This window comes from Rutilus rutilus, assembly GCF_951802725.1.
Source record: "Rutilus rutilus genome assembly, chromosome: 25".
NCBI classification, from domain to species: Eukaryota; Metazoa; Chordata; class Actinopteri; order Cypriniformes; family Leuciscidae; genus Rutilus; species Rutilus rutilus.
In genome coordinates, this window is record NC_140229.1 from 5,949,822 (window position 1) to 5,967,753 (window position 17,932).

At 34.7% G+C, this 17,932-nt stretch overlaps 3 protein-coding genes across 4 annotated transcripts; 2 read left to right on the forward strand and 1 right to left on the reverse strand.

Moving 5' to 3' along the window:
• Positions 1–2,881: 2,881 nt before the first annotated feature.
• On the forward strand, positions 2,882–7,523 carry wdr45 (WD repeat domain 45). Its single transcript, XM_084400957.1, has 11 exons — positions 2,882–3,079; positions 3,210–3,328; positions 3,809–3,883; positions 4,400–4,504; positions 4,602–4,707; positions 4,806–4,900; positions 4,984–5,063; positions 5,418–5,626; positions 6,748–6,849; positions 7,010–7,155; positions 7,250–7,523. Exons 2-11 carry the CDS (start codon positions 3,280–3,282, stop codon positions 7,357–7,359), a joined length of 1,077 nt encoding a protein of 358 aa, XP_084257083.1. The 5' UTR covers positions 2,882–3,079; positions 3,210–3,279; the 3' UTR covers positions 7,360–7,523.
• A 654-nt stretch (positions 7,524–8,177) lies between these two features.
• Positions 8,178–16,298, forward strand: LOC311285583 (ras-related protein rab7). 2 transcript variants are annotated; one of them, XM_084401268.1, is made up of 6 exons: positions 8,178–8,419; positions 9,127–9,199; positions 9,310–9,436; positions 13,151–13,369; positions 14,916–15,044; positions 15,113–16,298. In XM_084401268.1, the coding sequence occupies exons 2-6, from the start codon at positions 9,147–9,149 to the stop codon at positions 15,200–15,202; spliced, it is 618 nt and encodes a 205-aa protein (XP_084257394.1). In that variant the 5' UTR covers positions 8,178–8,419; positions 9,127–9,146; the 3' UTR covers positions 15,203–16,298. The 2 variants fall into 2 exon arrangements, with proteins under 2 accessions (XP_084257394.1, XP_084257395.1); XM_084401269.1 differs by having other exon boundaries at positions 8,212–8,399.
• Positions 16,269–17,288, reverse strand: lage3 (L antigen family member 3). The gene is made up of 3 exons (XM_084401270.1): positions 17,188–17,288; positions 16,845–16,973; positions 16,269–16,613 (listed from the first exon to the last, which is right to left on the reverse strand). Exons 1-3 carry the CDS (start codon positions 17,232–17,234, stop codon positions 16,499–16,501), a joined length of 291 nt encoding a protein of 96 aa, XP_084257396.1. The 5' UTR covers positions 17,235–17,288; the 3' UTR covers positions 16,269–16,498.
• Between the last annotated feature and the right edge of the window lie 644 nt (positions 17,289–17,932).

Below are 17,932 nucleotides of genomic sequence, written 5' to 3' on the forward strand. Positions count from 1 at the left end.
GAGCATAAACAACATCTGCAAAGTTACAACGCTCAAAGTTCAGAGCAAAGGGAGATATTTTCTTTTAAAGAAATCGCTTTTTAAGGACTACAACAAATGGCTGGTGGGGACTACAGGACATTCCTCCCGGGTTAGCGACATCACTAACCCTAAAATTTACATAAACCCACCCCCGGGAACGCGATTTATAGATTATCAAGACAGAATATGCTAATCAACGACTAGAAGATAACTACACATAAGCTCCATAAATTCACCAAGTAACCATTCAGAAATGTTATGTTGCCACTTCTTCTTGAGTCTCTCCATCTTTCTGACTTCGGTTTGAACATAAAGCGCTAAATGTTTTTGGAATTTTCAGTGCATGTCTGTGTGAGGTAAAAGGACACAAGCTGTTGAAGCTCCTCCCCCTGTGCCGGGAGCAGCAGCTCATTTGCATTTAAAGGGACAGACACAAAAAATGACACCCTTTGCTCACCCTCAAAAAATGACAGCTTTAACATTGTAGTTAATGTAGTATATTGTGTAGAACAGGTTTTTCAAAGTTTTGTTTATCATGTTGATAATTTAGAGGCCTTATAAATTTGTGTATCAAATATTATGCAGTCTTTAGGGTTAAGACTTGCGATTAGATGTGTTTTCATATGTCCATGCACTAATTAAATAGTCGCCTTTGCACCATCATTAAAAATGCATATGCTAAACATCATGTACTTATACTTTCCAAAGGGATCTATCTATATAGTGCCCTTGACTTGAGGTCAACCACTGTTTAACTTGAAATGCATCATGTAGTGCCTGTCATATAGCACTCTCATTCACGTGCTTAGAATACCTCATCTGGTCTTATAATTCCGTACATCTTCCTTTCTGAGCAAGCATTTATCAGTCTGACAAAGTGAAGCAACTCACCCAATATGTTTGTGTACAAAATATATGAAAGTGTATGTAAAACAAAATGTTACCATTCACAGCACAGAGTAAAACCAAGAAAAGACACATACTTTCGAAATCTAGTCTGCATTCTTCAAAATGTTGCGTCTGGATGGCAAATAGCTCAGAGACCTGTTTTATGAGCTATGCAGACATTTTAATTGTGTAACTGAGAAACAGAATCACTCAGGAGACAGCCTGTCTTTGTTTTCTTTACGGCCCTGTTGTGTTGTCCACAGAATACATATTTTTTTAATATGGTCATTTTAAGACACCGCTGAGAAGGTGGACCCTCATACAAACAGACAGACATCGTAAAGGCCGTCATTACCTTTGTGTTGTTTCAGTAATTACAGTTTTTCTTGATTGCAAACACACTATAACTGATTCAAGTGCATGGCCCAATTTCCCAAACTATTGGGAAACATTTCTCCTGTTTTCAGTTTTCACAAGTTCCAGTTGTCTGCAAAACTCTACTCAAAAATGTCCTCATTTTGCACAGGTTTAACCATTTTCTCATTCAGAAAATACAGGTACACAATATAGTTAACTCAAGTGTCACACTGTGAACTCAGATAGCACACATTTGATTTATCCATGTGTAAACATTAAGTAGCAAAACTGATGACTCTATCAGAATCTTAGGATAATATAAATATTGTGTTGTACACCCTAACTCGTAATTGTCAAACTGATTTGTATCCAAGTACTTCTTATATTTGGTATTTTTGCAGCACTGAGAGACGACTGCCTGGGGAGGGAGAGAAAATCTTGTCAGAAGACTAAGAAACGGCTTTAGTATGAAAAATATGGTCCTTACCTTACCCAATGTTATTTTTTACAATTGTAATTGACAGTAGCCTGTACTGAATTGCTTTGCATACCAAGTTCATGTTAAATTCTTTGGTATTTAAATTTTTCTTTTCATCCACTGCAAGATCTCTGTACTAAGTGCAAGGAAAATAAACATTTATTAAAGCTTATTGTTGAATTTCATTGTATCTGCACCCCTCTATTCATGCTGGATAGCCTACTGTAATAGACATTGAGCTGTAAAATGATTCCTGGTTGCCAAAGGGAGGTTTTTGTAACAGTATTTTGATCTGATCTCACTAGTGTTCTCTAGGCAGTGGCATCGTCTGTGTATTTGTAGGTTTTGTGTGCCATGAGGCCAATGTTTGATTCTGACAACAGAGAATAGGCTATGTTTTTGACTATAATATTTGAATTTGAAGTGGAAGTTTGAGGTTTGTAAAAAGCTCTTGTGTAGTTTTGTATTAAGTTTATGTTTAAAGTTGTGAGAAAATGGTGAATTGTTTGTTTCATTAATTGTGTGTCAGCAATCAAGATAAACTGCAAACGAATGAGTGTTATTATTGAAGAGACCGTCTTTAGTTACTTGCTGACACCTGTTGGACAGAAAAGTGAATTACGTGAAGGTTCAGTGCTTTTTAGACAGTTCACATTTTGTAAATGAATAACTTTGGGATATTCAATATTATGATGCAATGCGATTTATTTATATAGTCTAAATAATCATTATTTATTATTACTGTTGTTATTATTAGCCTATAAGGGTAATTGGATCCCGGAACATGGAAATAAAAGTAGTAATTCTCCGTTGATGCCCATTCAAATGTAAGGACGGAATTATTATTACTATTATTATTTATTTAGGGACTAATTTTTGCACTAAAAAAGTGTCTTTTAGATCTATTAATTATTACAATGATTTGTATCTGACATACAACCTGCTACATGGAATGATTTGTAGGCCTACGAACTGCATTATCCAATTGACTGTGATTGGTCCGTTCTGACCAGCGCGGAGAAAGGTTACTGGAACCACAAGAAAAATGAAAACGGGCCGGGCCAATTAGAGATGACTTCTGGGCCTCTTAGCTCCGCCCATTTAGGTCACCGCCGTTCGTCACTTGTGTCGTCCTCCAGTCCAAAAGGGGGAAGTAATGCTCCGTTAACAGTTCCGTATCATCATAGAGGAAGACAGCAGCGACAAAACAAAAACAACAGCGTTTGGCAGCTGTGTAGTTATTGCCTAATGTGCGATATCAAATTAACATCAGACATTATAAACTCACTTTGATGTATTTGTCTACCCCCTCGTTGTGTCTTTTAATAGTTAATGGTGAGTGAGATGTTATGACAACCTGATTATATTATAAAAGGAAGTTGTTTACATGTGTTGACTTTCGGAGCTCGTAGTATGTTGTGATTGCAGCTTTAACATGTTAAACCGCTGTCTCCTGCTCATCCAGGATGATCAGATCTAGACCATATTACTGCTGAAGATATCAGAAAAGCAGCGGTCAACTCTTCTCTCACATCATGGCCCAACAGAGAGGAGTCAACAGCCTTCAGTTCAACCAGGACCAGAGTGAGTCTGAAACACACTTCCTTTCAGAATCATTCTGCTATATAATAACTAATGCTGCTAGACTATCTATCTATCTATCTATCTATCTATCTATCTATCTATCTATCTATCTATCTATCTATCCATCTATGTTGAGTACATTTAATAAAGGTATTCATTAACATAAGTAGTGATTGACCATTTTTAATTGTGATATTTTAGTGATCACAGTAATACCAACATATTTCATGATTGCAATTATGTAACCTACTTTTTTTTTTAATCAAATGAACACATATGTTTACACAATGTTTACTCCTAGTTCACGTTTTTGAAAACATTAAAAAGTACATTATTGACGAGGTAGATTTTGAAACCAACTAAAGGGGAAATAGGCTTAAAACCAATAATCTAAAAAATAGCAACATATCAGCCAAAATACCATTAATGATATACTAATGATCTGTACTTTATTCATGTTCTGATTTCCATGTTATTTAGGTTGTTTCTGCTGTGCCATGGAAACAGGTGTCCGCATTTATAATGTGGAACCTTTAATGGAAAAGGGCCATTTAGGTAAAATATATATATATATATTTTTTTTTTAAACAAAACCTATGTGTAGAGTTATCTATTAAAGTTAGTTCACCAAAAAATAAAAATTCTGTCATTAATTACTCACCCTCATGTCGTTCCAAACCCGTACGACTTTTGTTCATCTTCAGAACTCAAATGAAGATCTTTTTGATGAAATCTGAGAGCTTTTCTGTCCTTCCATTGACAGCTACACAACTTCCACTTTGATCCTTGAAAAAGTTCATAAAGAGATGTGTATAAAAGCTTAAATTCAATCTGTTCATCATATAAAGTGATCGAGTCTCATATGGATTCGTTTTACGATCTCTTTATGAACTGAAGCGTCAACGTTTCAGTTGCGTCGCTGTCAATGGAGGGACAGAAATTGCTCAGATTTCATCAAAAATATCTTCATTTGTGTTCCGAAGATTGAACACGAGGGTGAGTAATTAATGACAGAATTTTCATTTTTGGGTGAGCTATCCCTTTAACTGTCTGTGATTTGATTGTATATAGATCACGAGCAGGTGGGCAGCATTGCCCTGTGTTCAATGCTTCATCGATCAAACCTCTTGGCTGTAGTGGGAGGCGGCGTCAACCCCAAATTCTCTGAAATATCAGGTACACTGAGCACTTTAATTCTTGGACTTCCGGTTTTTGAAGCTGGAATAAACCGTTTTCCTCAACATTATCCAATGTTTCATCACATCTTTGGCAGTATTAATATGGGATGATGCTCAGGAAGTGCGAGACCCTAAGGACAAATTAGTTCTTGAGTTCACGTTCACCAAACCGGTCCTCGCTGTGCGCATGAGACATGACAAGTAAGATACACGGCCATCAAGACAATAGCGCTTCATTTTTTCATTTAACAACGTTGTTTGTGTTAATAACATCCTATTTCCTGTCCTTGTATGTGAAGAATCATCATTGTCCTGAAAAACAGGATCTACGTTTACAGTTTCCCCGAAAACCCTGTCAAGCTTTTTGAGTTTGACACTCGAGATAACCCAAAAGGTATTGAGAGCATTGCTTGTGAGAGGCTTTACTTGTTTTTAATGTATGTATTATTTTTAATCACTGTATTTTGGGGGTTGTAGGTTTGTGTGACCTTTGTCCTAGTTTGGAAAAGCAGTTGCTGGTTTTCCCTGGACACAAATGTGGCAGTCTACAATTAGTGGTAAGATTTATGTGAAACTTATATAATATCATATTACCGTGGTAAATATAATATATATTATAAATATTACACATTATTACAGTTGAAATTCAAATGCTGCATACTAAAGGGATAGTGATGAAAATGAACTATAATGTCTTTCTTCAGATAAACACAAACAAGATTTTTAGGAAAATAATCAATCTCTGTGAGTCCATATAATGCAAGTGTTTATCTGAAGAAAGTAAGTCATATACATTGGCATGGCTTGAGGGTTTCATTTTTGGGTCAACTATCCCTTTAAAACTTTGTCATTTATTAACACATTAGTAGTGTTATTACCATTATTTAACTTTGTTTATGACTCTTTGACAGGAACTTTCCAACACAAAACCTGGCACCTCTTCTGCCCCTTTCACCATCAACGCCCACCAAAGTGAAATCGCCTGCCTGGCACTGAACCAGCTGGGCAGTGTGGTTGCGTCGGCCTCCAGAAAGGGCACGTTGATCCGTCTGTTCGACACTACAACACGAGACAAGCTAGTGGAACTACGAAGAGGAACTGACCCTGCTACACTCTACTGGTAAAGTGTTTGAGCTTCTTCGTGAACTAGCTCTGCTCGCTCTGGACAGTCCCTCAACTTCCTGAGACGCTTCCGCAACAGTCTTGAAGGAGTTCACATATATGCTGCTTTTCCTTCACTGTCAGATCAAACTATCTATTTGAAGAAATTCATATAATCAATTTATATTTATCATAGCTGATTCAATTAAAAATAATAGTTTATTTATTTATCTAAAAGATTGTACCTTATTGCATATAATTTTTTTTTTTTAAGTAAACCAACTCTTTATTAATTAATACTAAATAATTAGTGACTGACTGATATGACATTTTTTAATATAGATATCTAGACAACAGAGTGGCCAATATTTCAATAATATTTTAGCAGACGCCTTCAGACCAAAAGGAAACATAATTGGGTTGAGTTTAACTTCATTATTGTATATCATATGAATATATGTGAATTGCTGTTTTTTTGTAAAAGAAAAACAACTCCAATTCTGCTTATAATTTAATTTAATATTATTATATTTATTGATCATATTTATTGATTATATATATATATATATATATATATATATATATATATATAATCAATAAATATTATATATAAAATATATTTATTATTTATTGAATTCTATTGTTTTCCTGTCTTAATTTCAGACACGACTAAATTTTATTTTATTTTGTTTTATTTTATTTATTTGATTAATTATTTGACTAATTTAGTTTATATTAAAATGAGAATTAATTATTGAATTCTGTTGTTTTCTAGTTTTAATTTCAGCCATGACTAAATTTTATTTTATTTTATTATTTTAGTAATTATTTGACTAATTTAGTTTAATAATTCAATAAATAATTATCATTTTATTATAATGATAGATTTTTATTTATTGAGTTCTGCTCTTTTCCAGTATTAATTTCAGACACGACTAAATTTTATTTGATTATATTTGATTATTTTATTTATTTTATTAATTTATTTTATATTAAAATAAAAATAAATTATTTAATTCTGTTGTTTTCCAGTATTAATTTAGCCAAGACAAAATTTTATTAATTTTGTTTATTAATTATTTGATTAATTTAGTTAATATTAAAATGATCATTAATTAAATGAATTCTGTTGTTTTCCAGTATTAATTTCAGCCACGACTCATCCTTTCTGTGTGCGTCAAGCGACAAGGGGACTGTGCACATATTTGCTCTGAAAGACACCAAACTGAACCGTCGCTCTGCGTAAGATTTTCACAAACATTCCTAGTTGTACATGTTACTAATAAACACTCAGTTCATTTCATTACAGTCTATTTGACATTCGCAGTGTTTTTTAGAAATATCCTAGTAGTTGTAATTAGAGAGCCACTGGCATTTCTGGCTGGCTTCTTGTCTTCTGTAGTTTGGCACGTGTAGGAAAGGTGGGTCCGGTCATCGGACAGTACGTGGACAGTCAGTGGTCTCTGGCTAACTTCACGGTGCCGGCTGAGTGCGCTTGCATCTGTGCCTTTGGGAAGAACACCTCCAAAAACGTCAACTCTGTTATTGGTATGTGTTGTTTTTTCGTTTTTTTTTTAAGACTTTTGATTGAAACATTATTGATCTGTCAGTTTTTCTTATCACATGTATCTCTCTTTTAAAGCCATATGTGTTGATGGGACATTCCACAAGTACGTCTTCACCCCTGATGGAAACTGCAACCGCGAGGCTTTTGACGTGTATCTGGACATTTGTGATGATGATGATTTCTAAGGCTGGAGATTGAGCATCTAATGTAAAATAGTAGTCACTTTAACAGTGAACTCTGCTGGTTGCTTGTTCTTCCTGTTCTTGTTTCTGTGAGTTTGTCTTACTGCAATGTATAATCAAATGTATATAAAATCAGTCTGTGTGAATAAATGTCTTGTAAACTTTGATCTTATCGTTATCATTCCACATGCAGACGTTTCAAAGTCTGTGATCATTTGTTAGTCCTTCAGAAGTACCCAACCTTTGAACACTTTTTAATGATTTCTCATCATTCTTTGTCTTCTTGGTTTGCTGTTACTCTTGAGGAATAAGGTCACTTACACTTTAAGGAACTTTACTCATGAGATCAATACATCCTTTTGGGACTGAATTTTTAGAAGTGGATTTTGGGCTGTGCTGTTGTTATTTAATAGATGGAACTTCTAAAATGATATATCATAGGTTTTATCAATGATCAATTCAACTTATGCATTTTATTATGCACTAGATGACTAGTTTTCAGTGCATAAATTACAAATTACATTGTTTAATGTTTTGGAAAGAAGTCTCATGCTCAACAAGGCTGCATATATTTGATAAAAAATGCATTACAATCAGTAATATTTAGAAATATTACAATTTAAAATTACTTTTTTGTATTTGAATATAATTTATATAATTAGATCTATCTATGCACAGAAATATTAAGCAGCACAACCGTTGTCAACATTGATGATAATAATAAATGTTTCTTGATGATAGATAGATAGATAGCAGACATAAACACCACAGATATACATAATACACGTCTGCATTTTATTCTCAGTGGTTATGCTCACAGACATGCAGACATAAACATGAAGAGTGTTGGGTATATTGAGCTGAGTCAAAGGGAGGGAGCGTTTGCTGCTCATTATTACACACGGATGTGCTGAACTGTCCGTGACAACCATCCAAAAACACGCAACACGACCCAAAGAGTGTGTCCAGAGTCATCAGAGACGGTGGAGGTGTCGTGTTTGCTTGTTTTTGTTGTATGACAGCTGAAGATTGTTGCACCGAAGGTGGGATTTCTCCTCAGAAAGTGAGTTTTTGTCACGCTAGCATGCTAGCCGTCTACGCTAACACAGCAGAAGTGACAAGTGAAAAATATTGAAACTGTTCTGACTGAATAGCTCTTAAATAATATAATCTGAGATTTAAACATTTTAAAAAACGTGTTTATTTATATAGATAAAATGTGTAAATATGTTAAATTTACGGGATGTTTACTAGCTTTTATTAGCTCTTCGTAGCTTTAGCACAAAACTGAGATGCTAAATTGATTATTGGAAAACATTAGACGGGTTTTGGATTATTTCGTTAGGTTAATCTAAATCAGAAATGTCTTGTAAACTTCAACACTGACATTTTAATATTTGACAGGACATTTGCAGCTGGTTAGCATGGATTGAAAGCTAATATTGGCGTTTGCTCCAAGCATCAAAATTCTTTTGGCACCAAGCATATTTTTATTGTTTTATTTTTATTGCCTGAATAGTAAAATAGATTATACAATAATTGCTCTTTTATTGTCAATAAATGAAAAACATTCCACGGCTTATTTTACACGCAGTGTGGCAGATTTAACGCTTGGGCACATGACTGACATCTTGCAACCTTCCCTTTTCAACATGTGTGTGTTTGGCAATCACAGCCACGGCATGTCATTTGCTTAGACGTTGCATACTGAAAGACTTAATTACATTTTAAATTGAGTTGTACAGTTTATCTTTTTATTTTACTGTTCAGGCACAATTTAGTCCACAAGGATGGCTTCTCGTAAAAAGGTGCTCCTGAAGGTGATCATTCTTGGGGATTCTGGGTAAGTGATGGTCTTCTGAAACAATCATGCCTGACAATGTTATCTAATTAGGTTTTGAGACATAAACGTTTAGATTATACAATAATTGCTCTTTTATTTATGTTCAACAGTGTTGGGAAGACCTCTCTGATGAACCAATATGTCAATAAGAAGTTCAGCAATCAGTATAAAGCCACTATCGGTGCAGATTTTCTTACCAAGGAGGTGATGGTGGATGACAGGCTGGTGACAATGCAGGTATGACTCTTTAAATGTTACATTTAGCACATTTTATTTATATATAATTATGTTTTGTTTTATTACCGGAGGTCCATGTACCTAATGCATGGTATCTAAAGGTTATCAAGGTAGGTAAAGGTTATCTAATCATAAACCTAATTAGATAACATTGTCAGTCAAGAAGACTTTTTACAGGAAAAATAAATAAATGTAATATAATACTTTATAATATAATTATATTAAAATAAGTATTTTTGGTGTAAAAAGGCTTGACTAACATTGTAAGTGGACCTCAGGATAATATATATATATATATATATATATATATATATATATATATTAGGGATGGCTCGATACCACAATTTTGGTTTCGGTACGGTACCAGAAACTAATACCTCGGTATCGATACTAAATCGATACCACAGGTGACAAATAACCAGCCTCAAAATTTAAGTGAATTGAAACAGTTTTATTAAAAAACACTGCTTGAAACTCTGCTGCACCGAATGTGCAAACAAAAAGTTATCAAAATGTTTAAAAAAATTTTTTGATAAATAAAAAACAGTCAGGGACCTTACAGTAGGTTAAATTTTTATTTAAAAAAAAAAGGACACCTGAAATGATACAATTAAAATATGTTAATATCTATTATCTATAATAATTGATTAATATAGAATAATAATAGAATAATGAAATGAAATGTAGACCATTAGCTGTCATGCATCAACAGAGAATTATCAACATTTATAACATTTATTCATCTTGGTTTGATTACTGTTTGGTTTGGGTTCATATTAGTTTAATGCATAAAGTAATGTTAACATGCTAAACATGTATTAGTATATTTAAATAATAATTACGGATTGATCTATTCTAGATTAATAAATGCTAAAATACTGTTAGGTCAGGTTACCTAATGAATGTTGACAAATGTAGCTTAAATGTAAAGTGTTACTCTAACATTCATATTAGTAATATCCATATTACTACTATTACTCTCTCTCGGCTGATTCCTCAGTCGGTCGCCACAGCAGCAGTGATAGATATGCCATTCATTTTAATATCACCAATACTAAAATTAATATCACTAATCTCTTTATTCATTCAAATTCAATTAATATATGATTGTTTGAAAGTGCAAAAAAATTATGAGAACTAAACTTCATTGGTTCTAGCGTGTCATGAAAGCACATTTGCGCTTTCGTGTTTACCGTGTCATATTTAATTGATAAGCTCTATGTGCGCTGTGAATAAAAGTCTAAATTAAATCAGTTGAATGATGGACTCACGTGTCGATCTCTGAACTCTTTGAACAAGTCAGGATGAGCAAGTGACAGTGCTTAGCCAGATTTGATGTGTTGCCTCCGTGGCAAATTTAAAGCAGCGTTTGTACAGTGGTGCATTGAGGTCTGTTGCTTCACCTTTCATATTACTTTTGTAGGCAAAGTAATGCCATATTTCACTCCTATTGCTCTCTTTATTTATTAATTTCGGGCGTGTAGAATGAGCTTCATCTGTTTGATCCATCGTGTTCCTCCGTTGTCACCGTTTGCCGGTTTTGCGTGACCCGCGTCAGTTTGGGTAGCGCATTGCCGCCTAGCGGTCAACTTCGAAACAGCAGCGCATCAAATACCGAAGTGAGCAAAATTATGATATTGTACCGTTTGAAATATAATATATACCGGTATTTTTGCAGTACCGGTATACCGCGCATCCCTAATATATATATATATATATATATATTATTATTATTAGGGATGAACTGAAATAAGAATATATATATATATATATATATATATATGTGCCCCTATTATGGATTTTTGAAAATGACCTTTCATGTAGTGTGTAACAGCTCTAAGTGAATGAAAACATCCTGCAATGTTTTAAATCTGAAAGTGCACCGTATATAAAGCTTTCAAAAGTAAGAGTCGACTCTGAGTCATTGAAATGAATCGGTTTTCAATGAGTCATAAGCCGTTTCGTTGATACGTCAAGACAAAACATTAGCATATTGCCTGCCCACGTATTGCGCGCGCAGACACCAGGGAAAACTTGAATCCCATCAAACACTGCAGCTGATTCCTGTGGATGCTGGATAGCATCATGTCGACAAGACGCTGTGCTCTACACTGTGAAGGTAAAGCCAGTTGCCCAAGGACGAGCATGTGAAGAATCGGTGGTTAAAATTCATCTTTACCACGATATCACAGCAGTATAATCCTAAACCTTTGCTGTGGTTCTCAAACCACTTGCTCTTGAAAGATGGTGTTCAAAATACTTCGTTTTGAGTTTTATATTGTGTAGGTCTCCTGCTAACTGGCTAACTCACATTATTACCATCTTACTGAAATACTTCTGCTAATCAATTGTGGACCACTATTACCTAAAACTGTGTCTATTAATGCAGATTGTCTTGTCGTTCTCACTACTTTGAGGAAAGACTAAGCATGGAGCAAGATTTGTTTTACTGCATAGGTTCTCGCACTTGCGCGCACGTTTGAGCTTACCGAAACAGCCTAAATCATATGGATTTCTTTTATGTCTTTCAATAAATCGACAGAAATGATGAGTGAATATTAAAAATGTCTATATTTGTGTGTAAAGATGAATGAAAGTCTTGTGGGTTTTAGACTGACATGAGGGAGAGTATAATGGCAGAATTTTCAATTATTGAGTAAATTATCAATTTGAATTTCATCTCGTCTGGTCCTTCTCTTTCATATTTGGTTTTCTTTTTTCTTTTCCTTATCAGTGTAATGCTGGTTTCTGTGAAACGTACCGCTCTCTGCATTGACAAATAACATGTCCATGGGAGCAATCGAATTTTATAGCGGCAAAACCTGGGTCGCTGTCGTGAAACACTTAACGGTTTCCCTTACCTAAGAGAACCGTTTAAGGGATTATATGCAACACCCTTAAGTTATTCACTTAGCTGAGGGAAAATCGTATTTAAGAGAAAAACTTAAGGTGCTTTATGCAACCGGGCACAGGCATTTATAGGATGCTGTTACTTTAAGACCTAATGCACGGATCCAATATAATGATACACATCCGATTTCTTTTTCAACTCTTTACGTTCACTTTAGTATGGAAGCTTGTTTCCGCCACTGAATAATAATTAAATAATATTAATTGCGACTTTTTATCTCACAATTCGGACTTTTTTCTCACAATTGCGAGATATGAAGTCAGAATTGTGAGAAATAAAGTCGCAACTGCGAGATATAAAGTCGAGATATAAACTATTCTGAGGTAAAATACAAATAAAAAATCGTATTTTTCTGAGGTAAAATTTTTTTTCCTTAGAATTGGACTTTATATCTCACAATTGTGAGTTTATATCTCACAATTCTGAGAAAAGATGTCAGAATTGCGAGATATAAACTCGCAATTATGTGTTATAAAGTCAGAATTGTGTGATATAAAGTCGCAATTGCGAGAAAAAAAGTCAGAATTCTGACTTTATATCTCGCAATTCTGACTTTAAAACACGCAATTGCAACTTTATTTCACGCAATTCCGAGTTTATATCTCGCAATTCTGACTTTATAACACGCAATTGCGGAATTGCAGCAATTGCAGAAGCTTCCATGCTTTAGACATAACTGACTGTGTTTACGGGAATACTTGCCGAGACTGGTATTTTGACATACTTTTGTTTTGTTTCAAAAGATCAAAGAAAATGACTATCTCATTATATTCTGCCCTGTAATATTCTCATGGCCGTTTCAGATCTGGGACACGGCAGGACAGGAGCGCTTCCAGTCGTTGGGTGTGGCTTTTTACCGTGGAGCGGACTGCTGCGTGCTGGTGTACGACGTCACAGCGCCCAACACCTTCAAAACCCTGGACAGCTGGAGGGACGAGTTCCTCATTCAGGCCAGCCCACGAGACCCGGAGAACTTCCCCTTTGTAGTGCTCGGCAACAAAATCGACTTGGAGAACAGACAGGTCTGTCTCCATTCAATCATATTTGACATCAAAATCTGAAAAGAAAACCACCAGATGATTTCAAAATCATCTAAACACCATTTTCTTGCGTTATTTTTTTAAAAGTTTGGAATAATTAAGATTTTTTTAACGTCTTTGAAAGATGTTTCCTCTGCTCACCAAAGCTGCCATAATTTGATTAAAAAAAAATACAGGAATAAAAAGAAATATTATTACAATTAGAAATAATTGTTTTTATTTGAATATACAGTATTTTAAAAATGTAATTTATTCCTGTGATCAAAGCTGTATTATTACTCCAGTCTTCAGTGTCACATGATCCTTCAGAAATCATTCAAATATGATGATTTGCTGCTCAGAAAACATTTACTATTAGTATTATCAGTGTTGAAAACAGTTGTGCTGCTTCATATTTTTGGTCAGAGACATCTTTCAAAACCATTAAAAAAGCTCAATTCAAAACTTTTCCAAACTGGTTTTATAAAATGGATAGTGTTATTGAATTATCATTTAGATACTATTATGTTTTTTTTATTATTATTTGAAATTTCATGTTTGTTTTTCCATTTTCATCTTAAAGTTGTAGTTATTGTTTTTGACCTTTTTATTCGATTTTGCTTTTTTAAATGTCTATATGTATTTATTTATTTTTATTAATTTGATTTCAGTCTGTTCATTATTTTAGTACATAAATTTAAACTAAATGAAAATGAGAGATGTTGTCTTGCTAATTAGCTGAAATAATAAGTTTATTTATATTTTATTTCATTTCAACTAATGAAAATGTTTGTTAACCATAATAGAGTGAATCAGTCAGATTCCGGAAGAAAAAACTCCATTCGTTTTCTCCATAGAAAAATCGATTTTTAACCATAACTTTTAAACCTGTAAAGACCGCTTTACTGTGAGCTATGAGATTGTTAATCGCTAGTATTTGCTTCTGCTGAAGCCGTCAGCCTGAATTATTTCGACTTAGTTTTACAATAATCTTGTTTAACAGCAGAATTTGTGATGGAAAGCTTCATTACCTATGATGCTGTACTGAAAATTCCACCAATCAGGGAGGGTAAAGAAGCTCCGCCCACTCCCATGAAGCACTGCAAATGACATAATCGAGTCAGTCTTCCTATGCTCTCAGTATACTTAATTTGAATATATGCAAATTTGTCTGTTGCAAATACACCAACATTTTAAATGAGTAGTTTTATACTTAATTTTTAATTCGATTATGCTGTTCGCGATGCTTCATGGGATTGTAGTTCTTTCCCCTCAATAAAGCCGTCAAGTACACCGTCTTGTACCGTTGTATTCTCGTCTGATTTTCAAATACTTTTTGATTTCAAATCAAAGTTTGTAATGTTGTGATTCACCTCATATCTGATTGACTTGGTTCATGGCATGTAACGCTTTAACAAAGACTGTTTTGAAATGAAATGAAATGAATGGAAAAAATACTTCTGGGACCAACACCGCCTGAAAAGTGGGCTGGCACTGTTGTCATATATCAATTTACTGTATTGATTGACCAATTGAACGTCCTGTGCAGGTGACAACGAAACGAGCCCAAGCGTGGTGTCAGAGCAAAAGCAATATCCCATACTTTGAGACCAGTGCAAAAGAGGCCATCAACGTGGACCAAGCTTTCCAAACGATCGCTCGCAACGCCCTCAAACAGGTACGCACCGTTTGACGTGTCCAATAACAGCACCTGAACTCTGATACTAACAGCCGTTCACGTCACAGGAGTCCGAGGTGGAGACGTACGACTTCCCAGACCAGATTAAACTGAGAGATGACAGACCCGTGTCCTCCGGTGACAGCTGCAGCTGCTGAGATGGGACGCAAGGAGACAAGAGGACCAGAGACGCAGGGGAGAGCCGACGCGGGGCGGACCGATCCCGATAGTGCAAAGCATTCAGAAGAAAACACTTTTTTTTCCAAACTTGTATGTAAAGAACTGTTAGGAATTTAAAGAAGCTCCCTGCCACAGTATCAGTTTTAATATAACTACATTTAAGGATATTATTTCTATGAGAAATCTATTATTTACAAGTGATTTTTTTTTTTTTTGCATTGTTTTTTTTCTTCTATAGTGTATTCTTTCATCCATGCAGAATATAGTCTTTTAGACTCGTCTCCTGCTTGTATGTCTGTCCGTGCCTTTTTTTTGTAGGATGTAGAAGCACTTCCTTATAATTCCTTTTTTTTTTTTTGCCAAATTCTTTAATGTTAACCTAAATTGATTGTTTAACTAAATCTACACTGCATAAACAGCCCAACATGTCATGATATCTAAATCTTCAGCATGATTTAACAGTTTATCAGCTGTCAAGGAAAGAAAGAAAGAAAGGTTTGTGCCTAAAGACACTAGCATACACGATACCTTCTTCAGGATAGGAGGGCTGAATGGCTTGGTGGTGGTGGTGTCGAATGAACATTTTGGAGCTCACAAAGTATTAAGTGCAATCATTTTAACAATGTAACACGTTTCTTTCACTTGACGGAAAGTGTTTCCCCTGTTATAGTGTATGAATGTAACAAATTAATGATTAATTCCTGTCTCCTGCAAACATGTCTTGATCTCATGCTGTTTAATTACTTGGTTTACATTTCAATGTTCATGCATTTCTAACGGGCTCATCTCATTGACCAAATTATGGGTATGATTCATGTAGGTCAATAAAGGCACAGAATGTGAAGGAAAGAGTTCGGACAAACCCGTTAAACCATGTGATTTTCTTTTTAACGTCTTTATTTCGATCGACCAGTATTGTAGATGATTATGTTTGAAAACTCCTAGTGATGTCTGCCAATAGAAACATCTTGTCCCTCTTTTATAAAACAATGACCTTTCCTTGAATACTTAAATCATCTCTCAGTATTGTTTTCTCAACAGTGCTCCAATAATAAATCTTTATTCAAATGACAAGACAGTTTTGGCTTCTGTTGCATGGCAAAACTTGTAACACACAACATTTTCTTAAGACATTATGATGAGTCGCATCTCTCAGACAGAGCTAAAGCACATTAACTGTGCTATTTGAGTCCTCGCAGTCCATACTTATCCTCATTACATGGTGCAAAAACAGCATCCGCATCCGCATGTCTCATCTTACGCTTGTGTTAGTGTCACTGTGAAACAGGAGGTCCAAATGCATCCATGGTTTCCATCACTAGAGACAAGTGGTCCAAAAACGAGCTTACAGAAACACGAAGGATACGGGCTTCGTCTGCAGTCCATCTCCTATAAAGGCATGAACAAAAATCAGTAATATAAATATTCAGTGTATTTCAACAACCACAGATACATAGATCTTAATTTAATATTATATCTATCACAAATAGATAGGCTGGTGCTTTAAATGAAAAAGACTAGGTAACTGGGTCCGTGTGGGAAATGTCGACCTAAATGTAAATTAGGACAACTATTTTGAATGATAGGTTTTTAGGTGATCGTTGATTGGGTATTACTCACACAGACAGTGTTTGTCCTGAAACGTCCAGATTTTTACTGATTCCTCCTTTCCTGGGCTCAGGATCAGGAGATAAAGACTGCAGGGCAATAATGGCCTCTCTCTCAGACGGGAAAGGGACCTTTAAAAAGCTGATGTTTTGTAGAGTTAAAGAAATCAGGACCTGGAAATATTTCTTAAGCATGATTAACAGCTCTACTGTGTTATTTGGCTGCTGCTGCACATGGTGTCTGATTATACGTGCAAGCAGGTAAGAGCTGAATAAGGCGGAATAAATCCTGCGATACAGAAGGAAAGTTTATCAATTCATGTTTTGGACATTTAGAAACAACAATAAAAGGATACAATTCAAGTTTTCTTTCTGCACCGTTTTCACTCATGCAAGTCGCCATGTTGACATGTTTTGTTGGGGTTTAGATTGAAAGCGGCATTTTCGTCAAGTTTTGATTAAACCTAACCTTAATTTCATAAAATCACATTCGACATGGATTTACATCACAGTCAATCAATATAAATGTTTTAAAAAAATTATATTTAATATATTTTTTTACTGATTATTGTACTCTTTGTTTATATTATCACGTGTAATTCATTTTTTTTTAGATGATTTTTATATTTTAAATTGAAAGTCTGCGTCTGGGACAAAACGTCTACGTCTATGTCCTACATAAAATTGCCTACATTTGGAAAAAGTAGTAAAAAATAATTAATTAAGAGAAGATAAGTTATTATTTATATAAATGTGTGAACATTTAAATTGTAGTCTTTTGTTCAATTATTGTAATATTATAGCTATTATCATTTTGTATTTCCCCTTGAAATAAACAACAACATAAATGCCGTCAACATAAATAAGTAGCTCGTTAGTGAAAAATCTACATAGCCGAGCAACTGTCACTCATTAATAGTAACAACATTTTAATAGTAGCATATTCAATTTTACCTCAACAACAGTCCTCAGGTCAGTTCAAATGAATCAAACCTACATTTATTCAGTCAGTAACAGACCTAGAGCATCTTCACACTTCCATCACAAATGTTATAGGCTACAGAAATGGTCGTTAGCTGGGGTGGACCACAGTCTATGGGG

Excerpts from the sequence above, each read along its gene's own strand:
- wdr45 (XM_084400957.1), top strand. The coding sequence starts at position 3,280 with ATGGCCCAACAGAGAGGAGTCAACAGCCTTCAGTTCAACCAGGACCAG. Across the intron at positions 5,064-5,417 it reads GTGGCAGTCTACAATTAGTG|GAACTTTCCAACACAAAACC; the intron begins GTAAGATTTATG and ends ACTCTTTGACAG. Across the intron at positions 5,627-6,747 it reads GACCCTGCTACACTCTACTG|TATTAATTTCAGCCACGACT; the intron begins GTAAAGTGTTTG and ends GTTGTTTTCCAG.
- LOC311285583 (XM_084401268.1), top strand. The coding sequence starts at position 9,147 with ATGGCTTCTCGTAAAAAGGTGCTCCTGAAGGTGATCATTCTTGGGGAT. Across the intron at positions 9,437-13,150 it reads ACAGGCTGGTGACAATGCAG|ATCTGGGACACGGCAGGACA; the intron begins GTATGACTCTTT and ends TGGCCGTTTCAG. Across the intron at positions 15,045-15,112 it reads CTCGCAACGCCCTCAAACAG|GAGTCCGAGGTGGAGACGTA; the intron begins GTACGCACCGTT and ends TTCACGTCACAG.
- lage3 (XM_084401270.1), bottom strand. The coding sequence starts at position 17,234 with ATGGCGACTTGCATGAGTGAAAACGGTGCAGAAAGAAAACTTGAATT. Across the intron at positions 16,974-17,187 it reads GCAGAAAGAAAACTTGAATT|CTTTTTAAAGGTCCCTTTCC; the intron begins GTATCCTTTTAT and ends ACAAAACATCAG. Across the intron at positions 16,614-16,844 it reads TCAGGACAAACACTGTCTGT|GAGATGGACTGCAGACGAAG; the intron begins GTGAGTAATACC and ends ATGCCTTTATAG.